This window comes from Octodon degus, unplaced genomic scaffold (genome assembly GCF_000260255.1).
Source record: "Octodon degus isolate 3935 unplaced genomic scaffold, OctDeg1.0 scaffold00216, whole genome shotgun sequence".
NCBI classification, from domain to species: Eukaryota; Metazoa; Chordata; class Mammalia; order Rodentia; family Octodontidae; genus Octodon; species Octodon degus.
In genome coordinates this window covers 3,214,429-3,241,316 of record NW_004524792.1, presented here as the reverse complement: position 1 = coordinate 3,241,316, position 26,888 = coordinate 3,214,429, and the positions used below count along the sequence as shown (strand labels likewise).

Below are 26,888 nucleotides of genomic sequence, written 5' to 3'. Positions count from 1 at the left end.
AGTTATAAATAAAGAAATAACCTGAATCTCATGCTTGTCACTTCCTGGCCCCCTGTAACCATGTGCAAACAGTGTATCTCTTGATCCTCAGTTTTCTCACATGGGAAATGAAGGAGTTGGGTTCCACCATTTTACCTTCTCCAGCCAGCTCTTCTGAGACCCCCTGGTCACTTCTGCATATGCTCCTGTATAGCCCCTTGTCTCTTCTTCTTCTACCTCAGTTGTGCTGCTTTCTGCTTGCTTCTCCTTCCCCCTTTGGCTCACTTAAATTCCGGAACAACATAGATATGATCCATGTGGGACTTTTTGTTCATTACTTACTAATCTTCAAGGAGGGAGGTTTTATATTCAAGGAGCTGTATTCAAGATGAAATTGTGAATTTATCTTATTTTGCACTTGACAATTGTACGCTTGGTCTTATTTAAACAAAAGATACCTTTTTATGAAACTTATCTCTTTTATGCACTTTTAGGGATAGAGTTTCCTTAATCCTATTAAAATTCAGAGAAGTTGGGAAGTCTTAAATCATTTTATATTAACTGATTGTGGGTGGTGTCCTCAAATGAGCTCTTGTCTAAGGGGACTGCATTAGTCGATGTTGTATAATAGTGACAGAGTACCTTAAAATATCTGAGCTAAATGTAAATTATCTCAAAGCCAGTAGTTGACTTTCCCCTAAAAACCAGTAACTCATCTATATAAGTAGAAAAGGATCCAGAGTGCTGAAGTTTTGTTTTGTTATATTGGGATAGATTTTACTGGAGCCCTGAGGGTTCTTCATAAAATTAATTTAAAAAAAATAGCAAGTATCAAAAACCAAATTTTATCTTTTCTTTACCTGTAGTATAAATGTAACCAGCTCATAGGTTGATATGCCTGATAGTTGGCATTACTTAGGTATTATCATATATATCAGGGTTTGGATTTGAACTTGAGGTTTGTATATTTCTTTCTGTAACTAGAAAACAGTAACATCGAAGTGGTTGTAAACTGGTGCTTGATCCTTATTGCTGGATTATGTAGGTAATCCAAGGTTCAGTATCCCTTCCCTTGAGCCATAGATTTTAAAAGTCTTACTCAGAATGCTTCCCTTTCTTGAAAGAGAGTTGATACTCTAGCAGTGTTACATTTTGTAAGCATAACCATTTTTTGAGGCTTATTGGGTGCTTAGTATCATGAATCATGTGCCCTTTAAATGCTTAATAATGAGAGGGCTAGAAATGACCCGTACATATTCCTTTAATGTTTCACAGCAAGACAGTTGGGGCCCACTATCACTGTGAAACAGTCATTTAAGGGATTAGAAAGTAAGAGGTGGCATCACCGAATTGGAAAAGATGAGGGAATATCTTCGATTCTTTTGCATTTACTAAAAGTTTCTGATTGTTCTAAGACAAAAGTTCTATTTTTCCAGAATCTTAGACTCAAGGCAGGGGTCTCCTGATGCTACAGCTTGGGTTGCATTTGGTCTCAGTCACTCATCTCTCGTTGCTGGGACAGATACCTAGTACGCAAGATGAATGGAGCAAAGGTTTATTTAGCTCACGGTTACTGGGGGTTTCATTTCATACTAAGCTCACTCTGAGCCAGAGCAGTACGTGGCAGAGAAAGCAGCCGTTCATATGGCAGTGGCAAAGAGCAAGAGCAAAAGGGCAGGAACAGTGGCAACAAAGACTCCAGAGAGCAAGTCTGTCTCTCATGTTGCGTTGAGGCTTTCTCCCCAGGCTAGCTGTAGCACTCACATCCATAATCCCAGCAGTGCTCACACCACAGGTAGTGGTAGTACATAAGCATATAAAGTGTACTGTTTGGGAGAATTAAAGTATAATGATTTTTTTAAATTTAATCTCCTTGTGGAGCTCTAATTTACTGAGCTGTTGAAATTTCTAAAACTATCATGGTTTAAAGTTATATGCTGTAGCTGGAAATATGACTGCAGCTCATAGGAAGATGTAAAGATTGGGAGTGAGATACTGAATTATATACTATAGAAACCTTTGCCATACTACTATGTGTTTATTAAAAATGAAGTTTCTTTTACAGAAGACTTGGTATTATAACAGTAATAGAGAAGGTGAAAACACTTGGAAATGTCTATAATAATTTACTTAAGGTAAAAATATATAATGGAGCACCTTATCAAAAATAGCATTTCATTAATCACTCAATGAAAAGACCTTCATTGTCAGCTGTTTTTGTTTTGAGATGCACTCAGGGTATAGTATTTATTTATAAAGTAATGTTCATTTTGGAGCTTTTTGATAGATCAAAAGTGGACAATTGAGGATGAAAAATACCTTGAGTAGCACATCTGGATTCCACAGTAGCAGCCCCTATTAAGAATGTGCGGAGATTTTTCCTCACTGTGTCCTCTGTATTTAGCCAGCCAGCATGTACCAGATGTCTGACACATGCCAGACTCCACCCTGGAGCTGGAGAACTGTCCATGTGGAGCTCACATTCCCAGAAGCAGGGCCAGTCGATAATTAAATGGTATAAAGTATGCCGTGGTGATAAATGCTTTGGGAAAAATGTCAGTCAGTGAAAGGAGGCTGAGTTCTGTGGTGTCCTCACTGGGGCAGCAATGAAGCAGAAATCTTAAAGTGCTGTCTTCTGAAGTTTTTGAATCTGCGTCATGTACCTACATTTCCTCATCAAAAATGACTATCAGGAAAAACAAGACATCTTCTTTGACTACGTTGTGCCATTCTTTCATGTATAGTGGTGCCATAGGGAAGTCTTTGAGCCAAAAGATGGGAACTGTGGCGAAATACAGAATTAGAAGTCTTTGTTTTGAGGAATATACTAGTTTCAGTTTTAGGTTTCATATCGAAGATCTTCACTAGGTGAGATAGACTCTCTTACTGCGTAACAACATAGTGGCTTAGGCAGAACACAGGAACTGTTTCTTAGTTTCTGTGGGTCTAGAGTTCTGTCCCAGCCTGGGTGGGTATCTGGAGGGAAAGAGATGACTCCAAAAGCATCTTGGAAGCTGTCTGCCCCGTGAGATCTCTCAGCAACCGTGTCTTTTGTAAAACTGACCTTGAGACTGTGGAGAAGAAGAACAACTGATTTCTTAATTTTTCCCTCTAGTTGTTAAATAAAATATAACACAGCCATGAAGCAGGTGCCTTTGCAGCTTATAGCCCTGCGGAGTGTTGCTGCCCTCACCCTTTGTTCTGCTGTCCCTGCTTATGAGCTCTTGTGGGTGCTCTGCCTGGTTGGCCAGCTTGGGAGGATGGCACTAGGATTTTTGTTCTGGGCCTCTGGCTGCCTTCCAGAGATTTCGGAGTCACCCTCTGCTGCTGGAGGTTTCTGGACCTTCAAAATTGTTTAGTTCTTTTTCCCTCATTTGGTTTGCAGTTCACCCCTTTTGATGGATGTTCATTGCTGATGATTGTTTCTTTTCATGGGGGTCATCCTAAGCTGTTGTCTTCTTGAACCTAGTTGAAGTATGATGTGTTCAGAAGGATGGACTCCTCTTATGAGGAAGCTGTCCACATCACTATTTTCTTGCACTGGCTAGTCACCAGCTTGCCTTCCCCACACTGTGTGCCCCTTCATACTTCTCAGTTTTCCCGTCTTGCTGTCTACTTGTGTGCATGAAGAGCCTCTTTCTCAGCGGGTTTGCAGGTCATCCTTCTCTACCTGAGATTGCTAGCTTGGGCTCCTTCCTCCCAGATGTCTTCCAGAATTGAGCATTGTGTTTTTTTCAATACCTGATACCTTTAAACCAGAAAGGAGATGGGAAGGATAAAAGGAAGAAGGGAATAGATATTAAATAGAGGATTTTGATAACTTGTATAAAATGGATCTGGTCAATTTAGCACTTTTAAGAGTCTGACACTGTGCCATGCAATTTTTTTTTATGAACAGAATATATTTATTTATTTTTATTTATTTATTTTTTTGTGGTACCGGGGATTGAACTCAGGACCCTGTGCTTGTCAGGCAAGCACTTACTCTACTGAGCTATCTCCCTGTCCCATAGAATATATTTATTGAGGGAAAGAAAGCTCCTGTCCAAGAGAGGGACAGGAGGGGGGCCCGAGCAGGTTTCCTTGGCAAAATGTTCAGTTAAATTAAGTAGCCTCCTACTCCAACATTTAATTTTTTTTTTAATCCATTAATCTTCACAGAAGCATCAGACATAAGGATGTCGCTTCTCTGTATGTCTCCGCAACCATAGAGAAGTTCTGTAATAGCAAATTGAATCCTATAGAACAAACTCTGGCCTTTGAGGCTGCTGGAACAACCTGTGGTGCAGAGAAGGAAAGGTACATGGAATCTGTTGAAGTACTGGTTGATTCTGTTTTGGGGTTTACCTGGCATTTTAGCAGTTCTGGTTGTGAGTTAGTTTGAGCTTGTTGTTAGGTGGAACAGTTGTTACCTGTACTGTAGTTTATTCCATTTTTACTGCCTTATGGGCATTTAAACCCAAGTCGTCATGCTGAGCTACATATCCAGCCCTTTTTCTTTTTCTTTCTTTTTTTTGGCGGAACCGGGGATTGAACTCGGGCCCTTGCGCTTGCCAGGGAAGTGCTTATTCCACTGAGCCATCTCCCCAGCCCCTCCAGCCCTTTTTCTGTTTTAAGATGGGGTTTTGCCAAGTTGTTAAATAGTCCAGGCTGGGCTCCCAGAATGCTGCTTGCTGGAGAGCATTTTTAGTCCTCCTGCTTCTTCAGATATGGTTGGATTATTGCAAAGAGCTACTATTTCTTAGCTCAGAGGCATTTGAAGAAGTGCTGTCTTTGGAAACCATCAGTTAAAATAGATACGGAGTAGCAGAAAGACTGAGGCCCCCGAGCTGATGAGGGCAATGAGGGCAAGCCGTTCTTGGCTGCTGACCCAGCACAGCCTCAGCAGTGTCTCCTTCCAGCTGCACCTCATGAAATGCGAAGGAAAGTTGGTCTCTGGGTATCTGTACACCTTGATGGGTGATAGCCTCTGCAACTTGCCCAGCTTTGGAAGAGGCTCGTTTTGGAAAGAAAGCTCTTTTGGGGACAGTAACTGGAGTTTTCTTGTAAAAAAGGAAGCGAAGAGTCAGAATATCTCTGTTGGTGACATCTGGACCTCAGGAATATATTCCTTTTGTTTGCACTGTTTGGCTTGGAAGTGATGAGATGTTACTACCAGTGGTCTAATCCAATTCCTTGTTATGTGAAAGTGAGTCTTTCCTTTATTGGAGTGGTATTCTTGGTCCCTGTTCTGGAATAGTTACTTTTGAAGAGAAATGGTAGCATTTTGATGTTACATTTAGGCCTTGCTTTGAGGGTTGTAAAATAGGTAGGAGCCGTAGGTAGTGAATAGTTGAGAGGCTGCCATACTGTAAACTTAGAGGCTTGGATCAAAAGTCATTCTTAATTGTACTTTATGGCTAGAAGAGTAAGGCTGTGGTAACGCTTCAGGTGACTGCACTAGTGCCTGTTTCCTCACTGTGTTGTTTCCAAGCATCCTTTAGACATCCAGTGCTTCTGCTCCTGTTCAGTCCTGCCTGAGTGTCCCACCTCAGGAGTCTCACAGTGCTTCCTGCCTGACTCAAGTCCAGAACAGCAGCCCCGCACACAGAGAGGGGGACTCCTGAAACCTGCCCTGATGCTGACATGCAGAAAGGCACTTCCTCTTTCTTAAGCCCCAGAAGGGGGTACTATAGTGACTTTGGAATTTGTTTCAAAGGATTCTGTTCATTTATTCTGATTTCTTAGACAGCAGCATTTAGTATTAGACTTATGTTACTGGTCAATTAACTAAACTAGAACATGTTTCCTTTTTGCAAATTGAAGGCTGAGAGTAACAAAGACCAAATATTTTATGGCACAGATCTTTAGAGTTTTACTCTGAAATAGATTTTATTTTGCAGCAACTTCTTGGTTTTAGAGACAATTAAATACTGTCTATTAGCAGGTTTTAAATTTTAAGTAAATGTAAATTGAAATAAAAATTATTTCCAAAAGTAATACAGACTATACTTCTGTCAGGTTTTTTGTTTTTTTGTTTTTTGTTTTAAATTCCATGCTGTCATTGGTAAGGAAGGCCTTACTTGGAGAGAAAATGTAAATTTTGTGTCAGTCTTTTTTTCAAATTGGCAAGAATTGGATTGAGTTATTTAAACCGTTCATGAGAATAGATAGAAACATGAGAGTTTTAAAATACACGTTCTTGCAGCTCTTTTTATTTTTAATTGACGCATAAAATTATATATATATATATAAATATGATATCGTTATACTATTATACATTATGTAACGTTCAAATCAGGGCAAGCATATTTATCTTCTCAGACATTTAGTATTTTTGTGTGGTGAAAGCATTCAATCTTTGTAGCTTTTTTGAAATACACAGTATATTATCTATTGTCAATCTTCCATGCAACAGAACACTAGAATTTGTTGTTTTAAACTGTGATTTAGTATCCCTTGACCAAACCTGACTCTTCTATTGAGCAGTAGTCTCTCAGCTACTGAGATAAACACTTTTAGATTCTACATACGAGTGAGATCATGTAGTATTTGTCTTTCTGTCTGGCTTATTCCATATAACAGCATGTCTTCCAGTTTTATTCATGTCAGAAATGACAGGAATTCATCTCTTCTATGGTCAGAGAATATTCTACTGTGTTTACATACACCACTGTTTCCTTATCCACTCATAAGCTGGTACATGTTGTCCTTCCCCTCTACCCCTTACAGGGCATGTAGTTTAGACCAGCCTTGAACTCACTGTTCACCTCAGGCCAGGCTTGCATTTCCAGCTATCTTCCTGCCTCAGCCTTTCGAGCTGTGGGGTTTCAGGCATGTGTCATCATGCCATGCTGTTCGCATCTCTTGGCTATTGTGAGTAGTGCCTCTAACAGTTACTTCTTGATGGTCTATCATGACTGTCATGTAGACAGTGGGCTGCAGTGATACTTTAAAAGCACTTGTGTTGTTGGTACCATTTGTGTTGATTTTGTAAGGGATATGCCCTTCGTTCTACCAAAAAAGGGTCCCTTTTCCTCATTCTGAATTCTCTAGAGAAGATCTGGTTGAGGGTTGCAGGAATTAAGCTGGGGCCCCATGTTAGTTTGTGTTGAGATCATATAGATAAAGGGGGAGCTGTGCAACTTTCCTGTCCCTTTAGGTGGAGTCATCTTAGGGCGTGATGGTGAACCTTTTAGAGCTCTCAGTGGTACAAATAGCCCACTTCAGCACACATGCTGTAGATTCACCACCACTGTCTTAGGAGGACTTGTTTGGAGGTATATTTTTTCCCAAATCTTAATATGCTGTGTATACAGGGATGAAGATATATTGCAGAGCTTAAAAATATTTTTCTTGAATTTTGTGAGCATTGTTTCTGTTAGTGGTGATTATGGAAGGATTTAACCACCCTCTTTTTTTTTTTTTTTTTTTGCCTGCTCCATGGAAAAGAAAAAGATAGACATGGAGTTTTGTTTAACTTGAGACATCTTATGGCATACTCAGATTGAGCTGAATCAAGGGCAAGGTTTGTTAATGATAGTAGAGAGGTCCATTTTGCAGAAAAACCCAGTCTTTCTAAGTGTATGATTCTGGGAATTATGTGTCTCTCTGGGAGTACCCTGATCATTTGGAGAGAAAAGATGAGAGACAAACACTCCTGTAACACTCTGGCACACCAGTTCTGTATGTTAAATGGACATTTATTTAAATGTAGGGTTCTGTTTGCTCTGACCTTATGTTCACTGAGTGCAATCCTTGATATTCCTATTATACCACAGATGTGAGAATATGGAGCATAATTCAGTGTTCTGTATTTCATAGTCTATAATTTAAAAAGTACCCTTCAATGCTAAAAAAGTTAGTATATTGGTTCTCTTTCATATGAAGACTTTGTGGTTACCCTGGGGAGTCAACCTAAGATCACACAGAAGCAGAGACCCATTTCTGTCACTGAGCACATACCATTTTGAGAGACAGGGAAAGGATACTGCGATGTGAGAGACAGCACTTTAATTTGAGTGGTTTTGTAATTAGCGAAGACTTCTGTTTCCTTTCCCTCTGCACACCATTTGGGAGAATTGCACAGTAACGCTGGGAGAGCAGCGCAGCCTCGTTGGCAGCCAGTGAGCACAGATGGTGAAGCACCGTGAGGCGATGAAGCACCGTGAGACGAGCTGCTTGCTCCCACACTGAGAGGCGCTCTTCTCTCCAGGCACTTGAAGCAGACTTGGCTTTGTCGATGGGGCAGGAGGGCTGCTGTGGACAATCTAGGGTCATTGTCACCACCACCAGAATCTCTCTCCATCCTAGAGCCTTTCTTATAGCAGAAATAACCAAAGGCACCCAGGCTTAGAAGATAAATTTGTATAATTTTTTCCCCCTACATTTTTATTTGAAGGGCAGAATTAAGACTGAGTAGATGCCAGTTTTGTTAATCTGGGCTTTTGGTCGTTGTTGTCATCGTCGTCATCATCATCATGTTATTTTCTCCCATAGACAATTGGTCCTTTAGAACCTGTCGATGCCTGCTTCTGTCTAGGGTCTCACACCTCTGTTCTCTTATTTTGTCTTTGATCTGAGCACTTGCCAAGCAAAGGAGGTCAGGCAGGTACATGTGCCTTCAAGATGAAGGTATGGGGAAAAGTATGGAATAATGAGCCCTCTGACTTTCGATTCAGCAATTGAACATTGATGCAGTAGGTGGAGTTATTCTTGGAGCCCCAGTTTGAAGATTTCTGTGCAGAAACCCATCTGTGCTGCTGGTTGCTAACGTTTCTGGTACAAATATTGTCATTTGCTCTTCAGGCAATCTGCTGTTTCAGTCTTATGTAGTTTTTTAATGTGCTGGGCAACATAGCAGAAGAAAAATATCTTAAATGGTGGTATAATCTTCAATTTAAAAACACTTCAGCAGTGTTGCTAGTGGAGGATTGTTCACTGTGTCTCCTTTCCGTGGCTGTAAACATGATCTAAATTTATTTTTTCATGCTTGCCTGAGCCCTAGTTCCCTTTTGCTCACTCTACACATGAGTCATTTTTCATCCACTGAAAGAGAGAATCTTTGCGTCCAGAAAGGCTTGCATAATATATTTTAAAGGCTTAGCACGCCTCATGGACTTTGTTGATGTGAGAAAACGCTGAGTAGCTTGCTCAGAAGTTACTTGATGTATGAGTTAACTTTTCACTGCACTAACAAAACACCTGAGGCAGGCTACTTTATAAAGAAAATAGGTTTATTTGGAGGTTGGAACTCTACACAGCATATTGTAAGATCTGGCATAGGCCCTCCTTAGCTGCATTGCCCCATGGTGAAAACATGTATATCTCTATATGGTCTCTCTTCTCCTTATAAAGCTACTAGAAATCATTTCCCAAAGGCCCACATACATCCCAATACCATAGTTAAATTAAGTTTCCACCATTATTGTAAGACTTTTGGGTTTAAACTCGTGCATGGGGGGAGGGGCATACCACGTGGGAAGCATAGCTCTTAGTTACAAAAGTTGGCAGACGTGATGCTATACAATCATTTCCCTTCCAGTGTCCTTCCCTGTCCCAGTGCCAGAGAGTCATATCTTTTATGGAGGCTACCCAGCAGCTTGGCAGAAGGTGCCCTGTAATCTGTATAGAGGGGGTGCTTGCTTGAAGGTACCATGTCTCTTCAGAGAGTCTGGTGATGGGTTTGTGCTACCATGTTTTGAGGGAGGGGTATCATTAAGCACTTCTTAGAGGAAATATCCTTTAGACAATAGCACATCTTTTACTGATTCTGTGGCTTTTTCATTTTCTTTCCAGACTGAGACATAGTGAGAAATCCATTTTACAGTATGACTCAGAGTGCATGTGTACACATAAAACCAAATTTTTACCAAATAATAACGTGCTTACCCATTTATGTGAGATATGCTTGCACTTGCTCAGGTTTCAGCTCTCAAAATTGGTATTACTGTAGGACTTTTATGGAATGTGACACAGTTTTAGCATGGCACTTTCCACATTGTTTCAAGACCTTCAGGTCCTGGCAATAGCCCTGAAATTAGGGGAAAAATAGATGTGTCCATATGTGGAAAATGGGTCCACTGGGTAGAAATGAGGCAGGAGTTCACACTGAGGGATTTAGACTCAACTGGTAGTATCATAGCCACTCTCTGGGCTTTTTCCAAAACATGGATCTAGTATATACTAATCAAAACAGATTCTGAAGACCATTGTTTCTTGAGTCCTGATGTGATAGACTGTCCAGGATAGAGCCTGGCACTTAAGATACTGTATTCAGCCATTGAAAGCAGGCAGCTGTTTGCATTGAGTCACTTTTCTGGATGAGGTTTCATACTCCTTTCTTTTCAAATTAACCTGAGCCAGGCTTAACTGCCTGAAGAAGCTTTGAGTCCATGAAAGTATATTCTACTGTATATTCTACTTCACATCTCCTTAGAGCAAATATGAGTACCACATCAGGAGTATTGTCAGATGTAAAAGAATCTTAGGTGAGATGAGTGTTCGGTGGACAAAATATTACCCTTCTTACCCTACAAAACTAGAATAGTTGAAGCTGTGCTCAGGAATAGTTTCTGTCACCAAGGCTTGACTTGCTTATTGTCATATGGAGTAGTAATCCTTTCAAAACTCTATTGTAAGTTGGCTTTATGTGAGCCCAAAGGAAATACTGTCTATTAAAGGGGAAAGCGGGGGGAGAAAAATTCCAGGAAATCGAAAGGTGAAGTTGACATTCATCATTCACCAATGCCCCTTCTGTTTCTGTTTTCATTTCTGAAAAACAATGATGTGTTAAAAATTGGTCTCAGGAGGAACTAATTTTTTTTCAATAAAATATCTTAAAAAATTTTTTTTATACACCATTTCTTAAACATCTAATGAATTGCCTTTGTTTCATGTTTATAACAGAGTACAACTAACTGTGTTTGCCTTCTATATGAGTTGGTGTTAGGGTTATTCTGGAACTTCATTGTTTTTTCCATTGAGTCAGAGTCTGTTTGGACTAACATGTTTGCTTTCTTTCTGGTTTTCCTTTTGTTTTTTGTTTTTGTTTTCGTGTTGCTGGAGATTAAAGCCATGGCTTCATATATGTAAGGCAAGTGCTCTCCCCGTGAAGCATGTCCCCCCCCCCACCATACCTGCTGACTTCCTATACACTGTTAGAACTGAAAAGAATATTGAACATAAAACTATTTCAGTTGTTCGTAATCCTGAGATTATTAGTATTATGACTATTTTAAGATAGGTTCCTGTGTTTTACTTTATCCCTGTTGAATAATATCTGAAGTGTTCTAGAAAGTTCCAACCATCAACATGATGTGATAACCACTCATCACTCCAGAAGAGTTCATTGTGCTTGGTTACTGGGCCTGTTCATAGCAGAACAAGACATTTTCTTTCTCACTGGAGATGTAACTTAGTTGGTATAGTACTTGCCTAGCATGCCGCGGGTTCAGTCCCTGGCCCTGCAGAAACAAAATGTCGTCTGACTTTTTTATTCATTCAAGTAATATATGAATGAATCAAGTAATAATATTATATTTAAATGACTATCTCAGCTACTATGTAGATGAGCACAGGTAGTTTCAAAGATGCTTAAACAGGGTTCCTGCCCCAGAGTTGTATACATTGTGACTCAGCCTTTCCAGAGGATAAGTTTTGGAGGTAGGATTAAAATCATTTGGGGAGCATTTTTCAAGCTATATTCAGCGCTTCCCCAGCTATCAGGCATGCGCCGGTGCATGGGCATCAAAAAGTATAGGGAGCCAGCTCATATTTGACCTTCTTACAACTTTATGGAATAATTTAAACATCCAGAAAAGTTCACAGGCTAATAGTTTGTGTCCCACCTTCCAGTCTTGACATAAACCATCTTGCTCTAAGTGGCCTTCTTCCCACCTCAGAGGCAGCCGCTAATTCCAGAATTGATGCCCTGGCAGGTACCCTTCCTGACAGAATCCTACCTCTTGGCTGGGCTGCTAACCTTGTGTAGGGTTATTTTTCTTTTTTGTTAGCTTTACCTAAGTGCTGTCACTTATTGTCAGTGTCATTTGGCAGCTTGGTTTTCTTTTAAAAATTAGCATCATGTTTTTTTTTTAACTTTATCCATGGTCATTACATGACCGAACTTAGCCCATACTTTACAGTAACACCAGAAAATTGAAACCAGATACCTTAAAAATCTTATATGGAAAAAATACAAGAAAAAGTTAGTGGGAAGGATTTTCTGTTGAATTTTTAATATGAGTATTATCATTTATGACAGAGTAGTTGATTTGAATTTTGCATTACTTTGAATAGCCTAAGATTTACTTAATGAGAATTAATTGCTTGTCTTAAGAAAAGTTAATTGTTTCCATTCACTATGGGAATAGTCTTGCATTTTAGTCTGAACAGGTGAAAGTTGAGATATGTGGTATAAAACAGGAAGCAGATGGGGGCTAATTAAAGTTCTGTTGATGAAGAAAGGGTGACTGATCAAGGAGCAGCTGGTTTCCCAATTTAAACACAAATTTGTACTATTGTATGAAGGCAGCCAGCCCTCTGCAAGTTCCGGGGACTTGCAGAGGTAAAGGCATGTGTTTCAGCAATGTGTAAGGACTGTTGGGACTTTATTTGTATTCACTTTTTGTTTTCAAACAGTCTTTTCAGGGTTTAGGCAGGAAAAAGAAAAGGGTCACAAAACCTGGCCAAGATTTGTGGACACCTGTTACACTCCCCCAAAAGCTGAAAGCCCTTTCTGTATTCTTCAAGCAAGTGCTCAGACTTAAAAATTTTGTGTTTTTTTTTCTTATTTATTCCAAGCCCCTGTACTTGTGAAGTAAAAAATGTTGATGACTGGCCTTAAGCCAAGAAGGCGATTGTCCACTTTTCTCAGTACTTGATAGAAATGTGCACAGGTAGCGCTGAGAGGTAGGTGCTCTGGAAAGCTTTCTTGGGGCCTTGCTTTGTTCTGATGTGTCTTGAGTTTCTGGCTTTGAGAAGTCAGGGGCTTCTGCACTGAGTTGTACCTGCGTGACTTTTGCTGTCAAATGACACAATCTTTTGTTTCTACTGTTAGTAAAGGTTGCATAAATACCAAGAACGCAAGGGCCTTGCCTGACGTGTTTTGTTGAAGAGCATAACCTCAGGGGGGTATGTGCAGGACAGTGACGTAAGGTCAGATGAAGTGTGTCTCCCTCCCATTCCTAATTGGGGCCTAATTCCTGTTTTGAGATTTTGTGTTAGTAGTCCCTAATATATATAAGTGCTTTGTAGGATTAATCCTTTAAAAAAAAATCCTTTGAGTTGGCAGCCTTTATCCTCATTTTGCTGATAGAGATTGAGGCCTGGAGAAGTCAAAGTGACATAGCTAGGACCACATGTTTGTCAGTGCCAGAACCGGCTCTAGCGTCCCAAGTTTATCTGACAGACTCGTGTTCCTCAGCAGTATACTGATTTTGTGTACAAACACCGTTTTTTGGTTTTTACCCCTTGCTGCTTGAGGAAAGACCTCTTATTTCATGGAAAAATAGAATCTTAAGGTACAGTTTGCAAGCTGTAGCTTCTTACCTGGTTGTACAATATATGTAAAGCCTGTATGCACATCAGTCCATACATAATCAGTATGTTTATTTTATTTGGATATATTCACTTGATGTGGGCTTGGTATTTAAAGAGTAAAGTGCAGGACTTTTTTGTTGCCCCAGTATAGTTTTATTCTGCCCGTGAAAGGTTTGTATGCGTTTTCTTCTATATCAGTGGTAAAAAGAACAATAAGTGAAGGTAAACTACAAAGTGAAAATTCCATTTACATTCACCACCTAGAGGCAAAGTCATTATTTTCATCAGTAATTGACCATGCAGAATCCATGTGATTGGTAATGAAGAACACTACTTACTTTAATCACATGTGGTAGAGAGCAGAGATTTCAAGGGTGTCATGATTGACATTCACGGTCATGGATTTGGTAGAAATTTTTCAATCCTAAAGTTTATCCAGTTGGGTTTTACTGTCCTTCCAATTCTTTATGCACTGCTGAGGGAAGGCCTGGGTGTGAGCGGCTCCAGGCTGTTCCTTACCTTCTGGGTTCAATTCCCACAGCCCTCGAAGCTGTTCCCCACTTTGTGGCATGATTCTCACTGTTGAGGAGTGGTGTCATGGTCGAAGGTAGAGTGGGGATTTGGGCCTGGCAGAAGTCTCAGTATTCATTTCTCTCATTCTCACATCTTGTCAGCAAGTTGATCTAAAACGTTCTCCTCTCCTTTTCTTCTTTCATGTCTGGCTTTTCTGTCTTCTCTCGGGAACATTTTAAGGAGATGGAAGAAATTTGCTTCATTCTCCCCTTAATATTACTGCATTTTATGTTACTGAAAAGACTGTTAGCATCCATTCTTTAGGAGAGGTTGACAGAGGACCCTGCTTCATACCAAAGAGTCTGACATGGTTTGACTTGTGCTTGCTTCCTTCGTTCTTCAAGGAGAAAGAGAAATTATTTTGTGATTTCTGACTTTAAGCTCCATAGAGCTCAGAATTTCTGAAGCACCTAGAATGATATATTCTTTGGTAAAAAGATTGGGCAGTTGTGGGCCTTTGATTAGAGTCCTTCCACTTCCACTTCTACCCTACCCTGGACATAATCATAACATCCCACAAATATATTCTATTTTATGCTTTGTGAAGCAGTTGTATCTGTGAGGACAGCTGTATCTATTATTAGGCAGTTAGAGCAGCCCTTATTTTTCCATTATATTGACAATAGAGTGGAAGTATACAAGATACAAATGTGCCCAAAGTCGTCGTACATAGGAGGATAGAGTCTGTTTTGTTTAGGTCTTCTACCTGTTGACTATTGTTAGGCCATCATTTCCCAAAGTCTGTGCCATTAAACGTTGGTTTCATAATTTGTCAAGTCAAGAAATGATCAAAGAAGTGTAACAGGAATTGTGAGTGTGTGTACTTGTGCACACTTACATGTGTATGTGCAGGTTACCCCAGCCTCCAGCAAGTAAAATATCTGTGAGTCAGGGAAGAGTGTTGTTGTCTTTGTTTTGTGTCAAACAAAGGTAGTGTATAAAGACTCTTAAACAGAGCAAAATGAAATAAACACTGCAGTTAGGAATGCTCTGTAAGGGAGTGCTCAGTAATTTTGCCTTAATGAGTTATTTTCACCCCAAAAAGGAGCTGTTATTTATGGAGCACATGTTGAAGAATTCTTTGTCAGGCCCTAATATGCTGCTTTGTCCGGGAATTATCTGGGAGTGCTAGAGACCTCAGTAGTTAAAAGAAAACAGTATTCTTTGGGAAAACTGGAACAGTGTCCAGGGGATGCTATTAGGTGAGCAGTGGTTGAAGATGCTCTTGCAATTGAGACTAGCCTGCAGGTAAGGTTGGTTGGTAGGCTGGCTGTGGGAAATCCTTGTCTTTTCACCCTGCATCATCATTCCTCTGGTACTTCATACCAATGAGAATTTTTAACCAGAACACACGTAAGTTCTCTCTGCTGGGTCAGCATTCTAGGACCGCTTTTTCAACTGCGTTAGATAAAGATCCATAAGTGGTAGGCCAGGTTACAGCTGTGACATTTGGCACTTTCCATCAAATTTAAGATGCTGACCCCAGAGCAGGAGGATCTTGTTGTCTATCTCAGTGTGATGTTTGACAAGGCACATGCCTTGGTGAGGCTTTCTGCATCAACACTCTTCTACTGCTTTTCTTTAATAATATTAATATTCACCTATACTTGGAATTAGCGTTCTTACTAAGTTGTTGGTGGGTGGGGAGAGGATGATAAAGTTGTTGCTGACAGACTTCGCAAGTCTCTTGTGAATCAACTCTGCTTCCTCTGAGCACAATAAATTGGACAGAACTTTTATTTTGAAAGGATAGATTACTTGGCTGTGAAATCTTAAACCAGGTAGCAGTCCAGCATCTTAGAACTGGGGATAGTGTCACAGTGAAGCCATTCCCCACAGTCCTCCCTTATCAGGACCTGCCGATTTTCATCCAAGTGCTGGATTCTGTGGCTTACATTTTGAAAAATGTTTGAATTGCTGATATTTCTTCTTTAGATAGTAACTTTTTTTGTTTTCTCTTTTTGGGATGGGATTTCAGTATGCAGTTCAGGCTGGCTTTAAACTCACTTATAGTTTAGGCTGGCCTCTGATTTGCAGTGATCCACCTGCCTCAGCCTTCTGAGTGCTGGGATTATAGGCATGTCCCATCCTGCCTGGCTAACTTTTAGGCCTGAGTAAAATTGCCCGGCACTAACTTGTTCTGCAGAAGGAAGCAGTTAGAGGCTAGGGTACCGGATATGGAAGAATAGGAAGGATGGATGGCATTTGGCGGGGAAAGTTAGACTACAGTCACCTACTTTCATAAATGTATTATAGGGGGCATGCACCAACACTTGAAACATTTTCCAGATTTAGATTACTTGCCTCTGTGTGTGTGTGTGTGTGTGTGTGTGTGTGTATGAAAAGGAATCAAGTGACAGTTAAGCCTCACATCCAGTTAAGCAACTCAGCCACAGACGAGTGTTGACCCTAGGTCCTTTCCTTTACCACCCAGAGCATTGACTAAGTTGGGTAGAATTTATTGTCACTTGATCCATGTTTCTGTTGAATAAGCCATGGGTACATTGTAGGACATTATTTCCTTTTAGCTGTTCAAAACAACTTGAAAGATGTTATGGTTAAGCCTAGACAATGACCTCAAGAAACAAAAATATACTATCAAAATACAAGAAACAAATTTGTATGCCAGGTAATGAGAACTTTGGATAAAATGTATGAAAACGTAATAGACTTCACTAAAGGGAGAGCAAGAAGTTGTTTTCAGAACTTATGGTTCCTACCCTAGTATCCTGCCCTTCTCTGACTATGAAGATGTCATAGATTAGGCCATGAGTTTCAAAACAATCAAGTAGCATGTAAATCATAAGACGAGGCAAACAGGTGCTTGGGCAGAAAACTCCTATAATTTTCAGAATGAGGAAGTCCTGAGGGTGGCACTGTATGTAGAGTTCCTATGCTCTCCACAAGATGAGTGGCTTTCTGTTAAGTGAGTGATGAACCAAGGATGCCTTTGAATGTGGGGAAGAACCATGCTGAGAGATAGTAGCCCTCTGAGATATCTGCTTGGTGTTGCCATAACAAAACATCTGAGGCTGGGTAAGATACTAAGAAGACATTCTATTTAGCTTATGATTCAGGTGGGTAGAGGTTCCAGTTTGATACCAGCTTCTGGTAGACACCCCCAGCAGCAGCAGCAGCAGCAGAGGTTCCAGTTTGATACCAGCTTCTGGTAGACACCCCCAGCTGCTGCTGCTTAATCATGATTATAATATTGTTCATGCTTTTTAAAAAAGATGGGTGTTCAAACTACAGTGTTAAAGTAAAGAGTTTCAGGAGAACTGGCCAAATGGTAAGGCTTTCCAGTTGCTTGCATGGATGCCTTCATGTGATTTAGAAATCCTTTCTGTCCTACCTAGAATGCTAAGAATTCACAATGGGTTATGGCAGGTCATCTCAGTCTGGTCAGGGTGTACTCAGCAGTGAGGCCTTCCTGGGCTGGCCTGGCTAGAGTTGAAACCCACATTGAGCCTGCAAGTCCACAGTGACTACCCCCAGCGACTGTTTTCCAAGAGAGGTGGAAATGCTGCTTACACCATGGGTAATTACATGGGGGAGAAGCTTGATGTTACAGAGACGCAAAGTGGAGGCCTCTTATTGGATCTGTGCTGTTTGGGAGGCCTGTTCCAAAACAGAGAAAAAAGAGAACCCTAGGCTATTCTATTCAATTTACTAGGAGTTAGCAGCTCGTATTACTTTTATCCAGTGGATTAAGTCTTCCCTAGAGTTTCAAGGGTTCTAGAAATTTTATTTATTTTTATGAATTTAGTACAGGGTCTATAGAGTCTCAATACACAGATTGGGCTCATAGTGATCCTCCTGTTTTCAGCCTCCCTTGGGCCTGTATAAACTAAATGATCACAGGTGACTTATGCTTAAGAAGGCACAACCCACAGATGATCTCTCGTCATTGAACTGGTATAGTTCCTTCTCCTGGAATAACTTCTTGGACATACTTTTTTTTCTGATATAGGTCATATAAAAGACAGCAGAAGATGGTAAACCCTCACTGTTACTAAACCCTCACTGTTTCATTAGGTAGAGAAAAACACAATTTTTCTCTATGTGAAAGATTACAATTCAGTTGTGAGGACATGGAAATCAGTGCAAGGAAGCCTGTTAAACAGGAAGCTTGTGATGAATGGCCTAATCAGTTGGAGCCATTCATGTTGGTTTAAAATTCCTGTTTATGTATTTATTTACTTCCTGTAAAAGAATACCACTGATTATTGCCTTAATGTTGTGTCAGGCACTGCCCTGATCACTTCCATTCATGCCACACCTTTTGGTCCCTTGCAGTCCTGTGAGATACTCGGGGCTGTTTCACAAGTGTCAGCGCTGTAGTGCACAGTGAGGCGAGTGACTTCCTCAGAGCTGGCCCAGTCACTGCTGACTCCAGAGCTGTTTAATCCTTAGCTTCTGCCCCATTATCCCAACTCCAGGATGCACAGGGCTTCTCATAACAGCCATGAGTTCTTACCTTTTTTATTACTGTTTTAGATGAGAGCATAATCTCCCAAATCCTTTGCTCAGTGGAGGCTGCTTCAATGTAGTCATACTTTCTTTCTTTTGGAATGATATGAGTCAGATAAAGTCATTTAGTGATCAGCGTGTCTGTGCAGTGGTTTTAGAATCTATAGCAGAAGTTGGATTGGCTGGGGGAGGGACACTGCACATTCCTACTATTTTTAGTGAATGTTCATAGCTTTCTACCTGCATTTATTGTCTTATATCTGAACTCTTTATTTTTCCCAACATAAAACAAGAGTGCTAGATCAGGTGACCACTGCAGTACCTCCCAGAGTTGTGAGACTGCAAGTCTGCATCTATAGTGCTGGGATCACTGGAGGATCCTCAGTGCAAACAGTGACTTTCAGAACGTTTAGGTGAGGAGAGCCCTGTGGACTGGACTAAAGTATACGTGTGGTTTAACTGTCCATAAGCAGATCTTGTATAGCAGCACCTTTTAAATCATATTATGTTGTGTGTTGGTAACATGCATCTATTGACATTGCTTATAGAAAATAACCATCGACAGTCACATGCTTTCCTTCTGTTTGCAAGCACACTGAATTATTTTTAAAAGTTTTTTATTTTTTTGTTTTTTTTTTGTTTTTTTTTACTAGAAGCTCTAATGGGAACTCTATGTAGAATGGAAAATTTCCTGCTTTCTCGTTAGTTTGTTTTCACTTGTAGAAATATAGGAAGAGACACCTAAAGACAGGAAGCAGGAGGAGGGAATAAAAGCCAAATTGGGAACCTGTGTAACAGGCACATACACTGAGAAAGTTCACAGAAATTTGATGTGTTTTGGAAAAATTTAGTTCGTCTAGCATTTTGAAAGAATTTCTAGAACGAGTCTTTTTAGTCATATATTCTGTCCTCTTAGTGTGAAGTTTTGTTGGACGTGGCAGTTGTTGCCCACACCCTCACACAGGATGGGTGGCAGTTCAGGTGGCTGGGGCTCTCTGAGGACCTTTCCTTCTCCTTGTGACTCCTTGTAGCCTCTGTCCAGGTCGTACACATCTGACATCCATTCTTCAGCTGCATAAAGATGAACCCATTGAAATGAAAACACATCATCTTGTGTAAATATATCACTCATTAAGGCAGAAAATGAATTTTATAAACTGGTTAACAGAATTATTTTTACTCCATCAAAGTGCATACATAGAACTTTAGTATTAAATGTTTTTTGTTTTTTTGAAAGAGGGTCTTGCTGTATAGTTCAGGCTGGCCTTGAGCTCACTTTGTAGCCCAGGCTGGGCTTGAACTCACAGTGATCCTCTTGCTTCAGCCAAGTGCTGGGATTACAGGTGTGCACCACCACACCCAATCTGAAGTGTGTTCTTAACAATGATAAATACAAAGACACAGTTTACTTTAAACTCTTAACTAGAAAAATATTTTATGTGCCTCAGTTTCCCTATTTCTAAAATGAGGCCAATAATACCTACTTTTTAGCACTGTGCCAGGGACAGAATGAGAAGTGTTGACTGCAGGATCTATAAAGTGAATCGTACTGTGTGTGCATAAGATGCAGAGGTGAAAGTTCACAAGCAGGTGCACTTAGTTTAAGTTGTTGGTTCTGTTGCATTTTCAGTTGAGCACAATGCCTCGGCTGCTCTTAACAGCTGCCAGACAAGTGGGACAGCAGGAGGGGCATGGCAGTAGCACGATGCCCCTCCCGATCTGTGGTGCTTCCTGTACAGGTCCAGGAACGTCTGGAGGCACCTGAGCTGGCATTCAGGTCAAAAGCGGTGTTTGGAGGGTCCGAGTGCCAGGAAATGTGTGGAAGAGTGGTGCCCAGAAGGCAGCCGGACTCAGCTCTTAGTGCAGGCGTGGAGCTGTGAGCTGAGGCCAGAATCACCTCATTTCTTTAATTCAAGAATAGACTAGTAAGGGCCAGGGAGATGGCTCAATGGAATAAGCGCTTCGCTGGCAAGCGCAAGGGCCTGAGTTCAATCCCCAGTTCCACAAAATAAATAATAAATAAATAAATAAATAAATAAAATCTCTATATGCTTGTAGGGGAAAAAAATCACACCCTTTTTATTGATTTGCCTTTTTAAAGTTTTATTTTGAGACCATCTTTGGGAACAATGGAAGGTGTGATTACAGAGAGATAAGACCAAGTCTACAAAATTGAGATGATATTCTCTAGCTGCTGTTAAATTAGTAGCCATAATAGTAATGTTACTAGTACTGATTAAGCTAAACACTTCATATGTATGACCCTGTCCATCCTCTCAAAGCCATGTCGGTGTTGGAGCTGTGAATCCATTTTAGCAGATGTTTGAGTGCTTACTTGGTGGATGTGAGGTTTCAGAGTACCAGAATACAACAAAGGTCTCTGTGCTTGAATGAATAGCTCACAGTGCAGGGGAAGCCAGGCGTGCCCCAGGGACTACATGTAGCACTCATAATAAACTATGGTGGATAAGCAAGGTGACCCTGTTACTAAGCTGCAAGGTTGCAGTCAGGTTATTGAGAAATGCTTCCAGAGGAAGGAACTCGGGCTGAGACAAAAGCTGTGGGGGAACAGCTTGGGAGGGTGCTTCTGGGCAGGCAGTCCAGCATTTGACTACTGATGTGGACTTGTTCTCATCCCAGATCATAAAAGTTCTGGAGAACAAGCTCTGTTTCTTAATTCTTTGTGTGTTGTTCTTTGTTTCTAGTGCAAAGTAGGTTCCACTAAACATGAGCTGACTTGTACTAGTACATGAATGGATAGATTAGGGGTATGCAGTTAGACATCACACCTTCCTTGGGTTGTTTCTTGTTTTTTTTTTTTTTTTTTTTTTGAGGAACAGGGGATTGAACTCAGGCCCTTGCGCTTGCCAGGGAAGCGCTTATTCCACTGAGCCATCTCCCCTGCCCCTGCTTGGGTTGTTTCTGATAAGTCAGTCAATGTATTTGTTGAAAATATTTTCTGCGCAGAACATGTGAGGAACTTTGATGTTAGAAAATAAGAACAAATTTAGTCACCTTGCCATTTAAGAAGCTTGGAATATGATCATTAGAGGACATAGAACAGACCATCCAAGAGTTACAAATGCTGGCACAGGTTGAACAAGTAAGTACACCATGTCTAGGTTGCCAATCCGCCCTGCTCCTCATCTACTGGGGAGATTGGTGGGTCAGGCTTCCTGAGAGTGTGCTGTGCTGCTTGGGGTGGCCAGTCTGCAGGTGGATGGCAGGGGCTGTGAGTGGGCCTTGAAAGCCAGCTGAACGACAGCCGAATATTCTGGCTGCACATAAATAGCAGCAAGTGTGGAGGAGATAGGCTGAGTTGGCCTTTTCTCTCACTGCATTCTGCAGAAACAGGATTTGGGTAAGTGATTGAGGTGTATCAGCCTCACTCCTTTCCCCTCTTTGGTCATGCAGTAGTTGGAAGGTCACAGGCAGCTCAGATGCAGCGTTCTGTGCTCGTACCACTTGTTCAGTTTCTGCTGCATCCAACAGACAAGGCAGAAATATCAGTACTGGTGGCACATACCTTCACAAGCATCGCCTCCACATCATGCCCCTTCAGAAATCATGGCTTCTTTAATGTTCTGCTGGCTGTGTGAAAAACAGGAATTTATGTAACAAACCCTGCACAGCAAACCTTTTCCTGTTTGGAAAAATAAATTTTTTTTATTTGTTGGCAAAGGCAGTAGACAGCTCTGTTACTCAGTGACCTGAAATGTCCTCTTAGAAAAATATGTAGTATGATGTTTTGATAAGCAAGGGATTGTTGTAGCCTTAAAAAGAAAAAAGTCTTTAGACAGTGAACATTTCTTAAATTTTCTTAAAGATTTTATTATGTCTCTGCATGTCTATTAAAAATATCCTCACTTGTACTTGCCAGTGTCTCTGACAAAATCATCTTGGTGTTGTAGAGCAGCACCCTCCATCCAGGTCAATGCAGACAACCAGGAAGCTGCTATCTGAGAACATCATCTCCCCCTCCCCCCATTAATTAGATGTGACAGGAACAGGAGTCAAGCTTCCTCTACTCCAGAGATTTTGTTGGACCTTATCTGTGTGTCTATTGTGACCAAAGAACAGAGCTGTCATGATGGAATAGTGTGTATATGCCCAGACTTCCAGCTTGTGGACAAGTCCCAGGATATAGTGCTTGGCTGCATTTCAGCACTACCCCACACAGGCTGCCACTTTTTTTGGGAGGAGCGGAGATATTGGGTTGCTTGTGCTGGTGGACACAGCACACAAGACCATGGCTTTGTGTGAGTGTGTGTGTGTGTGTGTGTACATGCACATGTGTAGTGCCTTCCCATGAGATTTTGGGAATCTTTGGAATGAAATAGGATATCAGAGAAATGCATTCCTTAGCCTCTTTAGGGATGTATTGACCATGCCTCACAGCATGTCTTGAGTTGGGTACAGATCATAGGAGGGAAGGAAGAGGAAAATCTTAGAAGCAGGAGACCATTCCTGCATGTCCCTGCAGCCCTGCCCAGTGTCCTGCTGAAAACTCTGTTTGGCCACATCTGACCTGCACTCACTGTCTGCCCTGGCAGAAGGGCTTGCTGTGTTGTAATCTTTGGGCGGAATGTAGTACAAAGGGTCAGAAAGCATTTTGAAATGTTGATTGCTCAGCTCTCGTTGGGCCTCCTCTGACTTTTTCGTCTCCTTTTAGAAATGAAATCTCCATGCCCCTTTTCTATTTTCTACCTCCTTTCAGTAATTGTGAACTCAGTGTTTGGAGGGCTCTGACCCTGACATGCTGTGGGAGATTATGTTCTGACACAGTGGTTGGCACTTGGGCATCTTTGTCTTGTGACAACAGCATGAGGATGTGGGCATTGCGGCTGCCTCCCTAAGTGACCACAAGTTCAACCAGAGGTTTTTTTGTGGTCCAGAGGAGGTGCTGCAGGGAAACAGTGCTTGGTCAGCTGAGCCTTACACCCAGTTGGCAGAGGAGGTCAAGAAAGCCAGAGAGCCATGCACACAGCTCCTTCCCCAGTAGTCTGAGGTACCCAGAATCCTGCTCCCAGACATGAGGAGACTGCAGAATGGCTAGTGACTCTGCCTCATGCCCATGTGCTTGTTTCCCCACTTCTTTTCCAGAGGTATTCCACATACTCAACCAGATGTCAGCTGTCAGGCTGTGTAGTGAACAGGAAAATCACATTTGTGATTGTGTCTTTGTCTGTGGCTGAACCCTTAGCAACTGTGGTCCCTCTTTCCCACATGTTTGTAGTTGTAAATTTTTATGTATAATACTGCTCAACTCCTACCTACAGCCCAGTGAATAAGAGTGTAGAAGCATGCCATAGAATTGTGTTCTGTACTCCTACCTTCCCTCTGTAGTTGTCTTGGTCAGAATGTAACCCTGGATTCAGTGTCATGGAGTTGGTATACTTTTGGTTATTTGGGTAAAGGGATACTACTTGAATTAAAAAAAAAATTTTTAGCTGATCAAATAAAAAGATGACCATTTAATTCATATTACTTATTTGTATTTGCCTAATGGATTTTTAAGGTATAAATCTAGATCTTACTAATTTTCAGGTTTTTAATTCTTTATTAAGATCTATTTCCATCTTTCCCCCCCATAATCGTGTGGGTCCAGTGATATTAAACCTCTCACTTTGTATAAATGTCATGTTTCCTCTGTAAGCAATTGGGAGTTTTAAGAGTAATAGAATAGAAAAGGGTTTTGATGGCACTTTTGATACAAATTCTTAATTGCATAGCATTGTGGCTGAACAAAACTTAGTTGGTTAGTAAACTGATCCTGTAATCTGTCCATAAAAACATAACCAAATAAAAGGTATTTCTAATCATACTTATTTAACTTAATTAGCAATAGATACTATTTTTAAGGGATGGTACTCTTTTTTCATATATTAGTTTTAGATATTTTGTAGTGGATCTGGAGCTCCGATGAGTGTTTTGATTGAAATTTGTACCAGGAACTCTTTTTTAAAAAAATGTATTTAGTGCAAGTCCTACAGGGTCTCACTACATAGATCGGACTCATAGTGATCCTCCTGCTTTCAGCTTCCCAAGTGCTGGAATTACAGGCATGCACTACCACGCCCAGTCTACCAGGAACTCTTAAAATGCTACTTATCTTCCATATGATATAGGTAAAATAGTGAGCTTTCTAAGTGGAAAAATACTGTACTTCTAACATGACATTTTTTGCTTTACAGAATTCAATTCGCCATAATCTGTCCCTACACAGCAAATTCATTCGTGTGCAGAATGAAGGAACTGGAAAAAGTTCTTGGTGGATGCTGAATCCAGAAGGGGGCAAGAGTGGAAAATCCCCCAGGAGAAGAGCTGCGTCCATGGACAACAACAGTAAATTTGCTAAGAGTCGAGGCCGAGCTGCTAAGAAAAAGTCATCCCTCCAGTCTGGCCAGGAAGGTGCTGGGGACAGTCCTGGATCACAGTTTTCCAAATGGCCTGCAAGCCCTGGCTCTCACAGCAATGATGACTTTGATAACTGGAGTACATTTCGCCCTCGAACTAGCTCAAATGCTAGTACTATCAGCGGGCGACTTTCCCCCATCATGACGGAACAGGATGATCTGGGGGATGGGGATGTGCACTCTCTAGTGTATCCACCGTCTGCTGCAAAGATGGCTTCTACTCTGCCCAGTCTGTCTGAAATAAGCAATCCTGAAAACATGGAAAACCTTTTGGATAATCTCAACCTTCTCTCATCCCCAACACCATTAACTGTTTCAACCCAGTCTTCACCTGGCAGCATGATGCAGCAGACAACATGTTACTCCTTTGCACCGCCAAATACCAGTCTGAATTCCCCCAATCCAAACTACCAAAAATACACATATGGCCAATCCAGTTTGAGCCCTTTGCCCCAGATGCCTATGCAAACCCTTCAGGACAACAAATCTAGTTATGGAGGATTAAATCAGTATAACTGTGCCCCGGGACTCTTAAAGGAGTTACTTACTTCCGACTCTCCTCCCCATAATGATATTATGTCGCCAGTTGATCCTGGGGTAACTCAACCCAACAGCCGGGTCTTGGGCCAGAATGTGATGATGGGTCCTAGTTCGGTCATGCCAACCTATGGCAGCCAGGCATCTCATAACAAAATGATGAATCCCAACTCCCATACCCACCCTGGACATGCCCAGCAAACTTCTGCAGTTAATGGACGCTCCCTGTCCCATGCAGTGAACACCATGTCTCATACCTCAGGTATGAGCCGCCTGACCCCAGTGAAGACACCTTTACAAGTGCCTCTTTCCCATCCCATGCAGATGAGTGCCCTGGGCTATTCCTCAGTGAGCAGCTGCAATGGTTATGGCAGGATGGGCATTCTCCACCAGGAGAAGCTCCCAAGTGACTTGGATGGCATGTTTATTGAGCGTTTGGACTGTGACATGGAGTCCATCATTCGGAATGACCTCATGGATGGAGATACCTTGGATTTTAACTTCGACAATGTGTTGCCCAACCAAAGCTTCTCACATAGTGTCAAGACAACGACACACAGCTGGGTGTCAGGCTAATGAGTGAGCAGGTAAGTTCTCTCCATTATCAAAAGGCCTTTTGAAAAATAGAATTTAAGAGAGAAGAGCACAGTAACTTGCTTTGTGTCTTCTATGGTTAGCCCCTTTTCCATGTCAACCAGCTGCCCCTGGTTGCTGGGTCAGCAATAATAAAATAGTATAAATAAAAAATAAAAGAGAAATGCCTTTTATTATTCATTCCCTGCCCCCCACCTTTTGCAGCTTATCAACTTCGCCTTCATATTTAACCATAACAAAGATTTCTGCTACTGCTTTAAATATTTTCTTTTGATAGTTGGTGGCTGCATGTTTTTAGTAGCTCTTGATAAATGTTTGATGCAAATCAAATCTGAAGTTTCTTTTTAATAGAATTTTTGCTATTGAATGATTTTAGAGCTGTTTGAGAAAGATCTAACTTTTCCCTGCAAGTATGTCTGTCGCCCTCATTTGTTAAATTGAATTAATTTGACTACATTTTCATTGTTTGTGTGTGTTTCTTTTCCCTAGGCTACAAAGTCATTCAGATTGTCTGACAGCAGGAACTGAGAGAAGCAGTCCAAAGATGTCCTTCACCCATCCTTTTGGTTTTCTTGATTTAAAAAAAAAAAAAAAAAAAAAAAAAAAAATCCTTCCTTTCTTCCTTTCATTGGAGTTGGCAGCAAAGTTACTTTTCCTGTACAGGATGTTTGCCTAATGTTGCAGGTTATGTGCTGCTGTAGATAAGGACTGTGCCATTGGAAATGTCTTTACAATGAAGTGCCAAACTCACTACACCATGTACTGCAGAAAAGACTTTTAGATCCTGGTATGCTTTCA

The 26,888-nt window shown here is 41.1% G+C and overlaps 1 protein-coding gene across 1 annotated transcript in view; it reads left to right on the top strand.

The window, feature by feature from the left end:
* Positions 1-26,668, top strand: part of Foxo1 (forkhead box O1) — an 84,514-nt gene extending 57,846 nt beyond the window's left edge. Inside the window, exons 2-3 of the mRNA XM_004645048.2 lie at positions 24,738-26,083; positions 26,580-26,668. Of these exons, the coding sequence (XP_004645105.1) occupies positions 24,738-26,072 (1,335 nt within the window). The 3' untranslated portion in view covers positions 26,073-26,083; positions 26,580-26,668. The remainder of the gene's footprint in view (positions 1-24,737; positions 26,084-26,579) is intronic.
* The last annotated feature ends 220 nt before the right edge of the window (positions 26,669-26,888 follow it).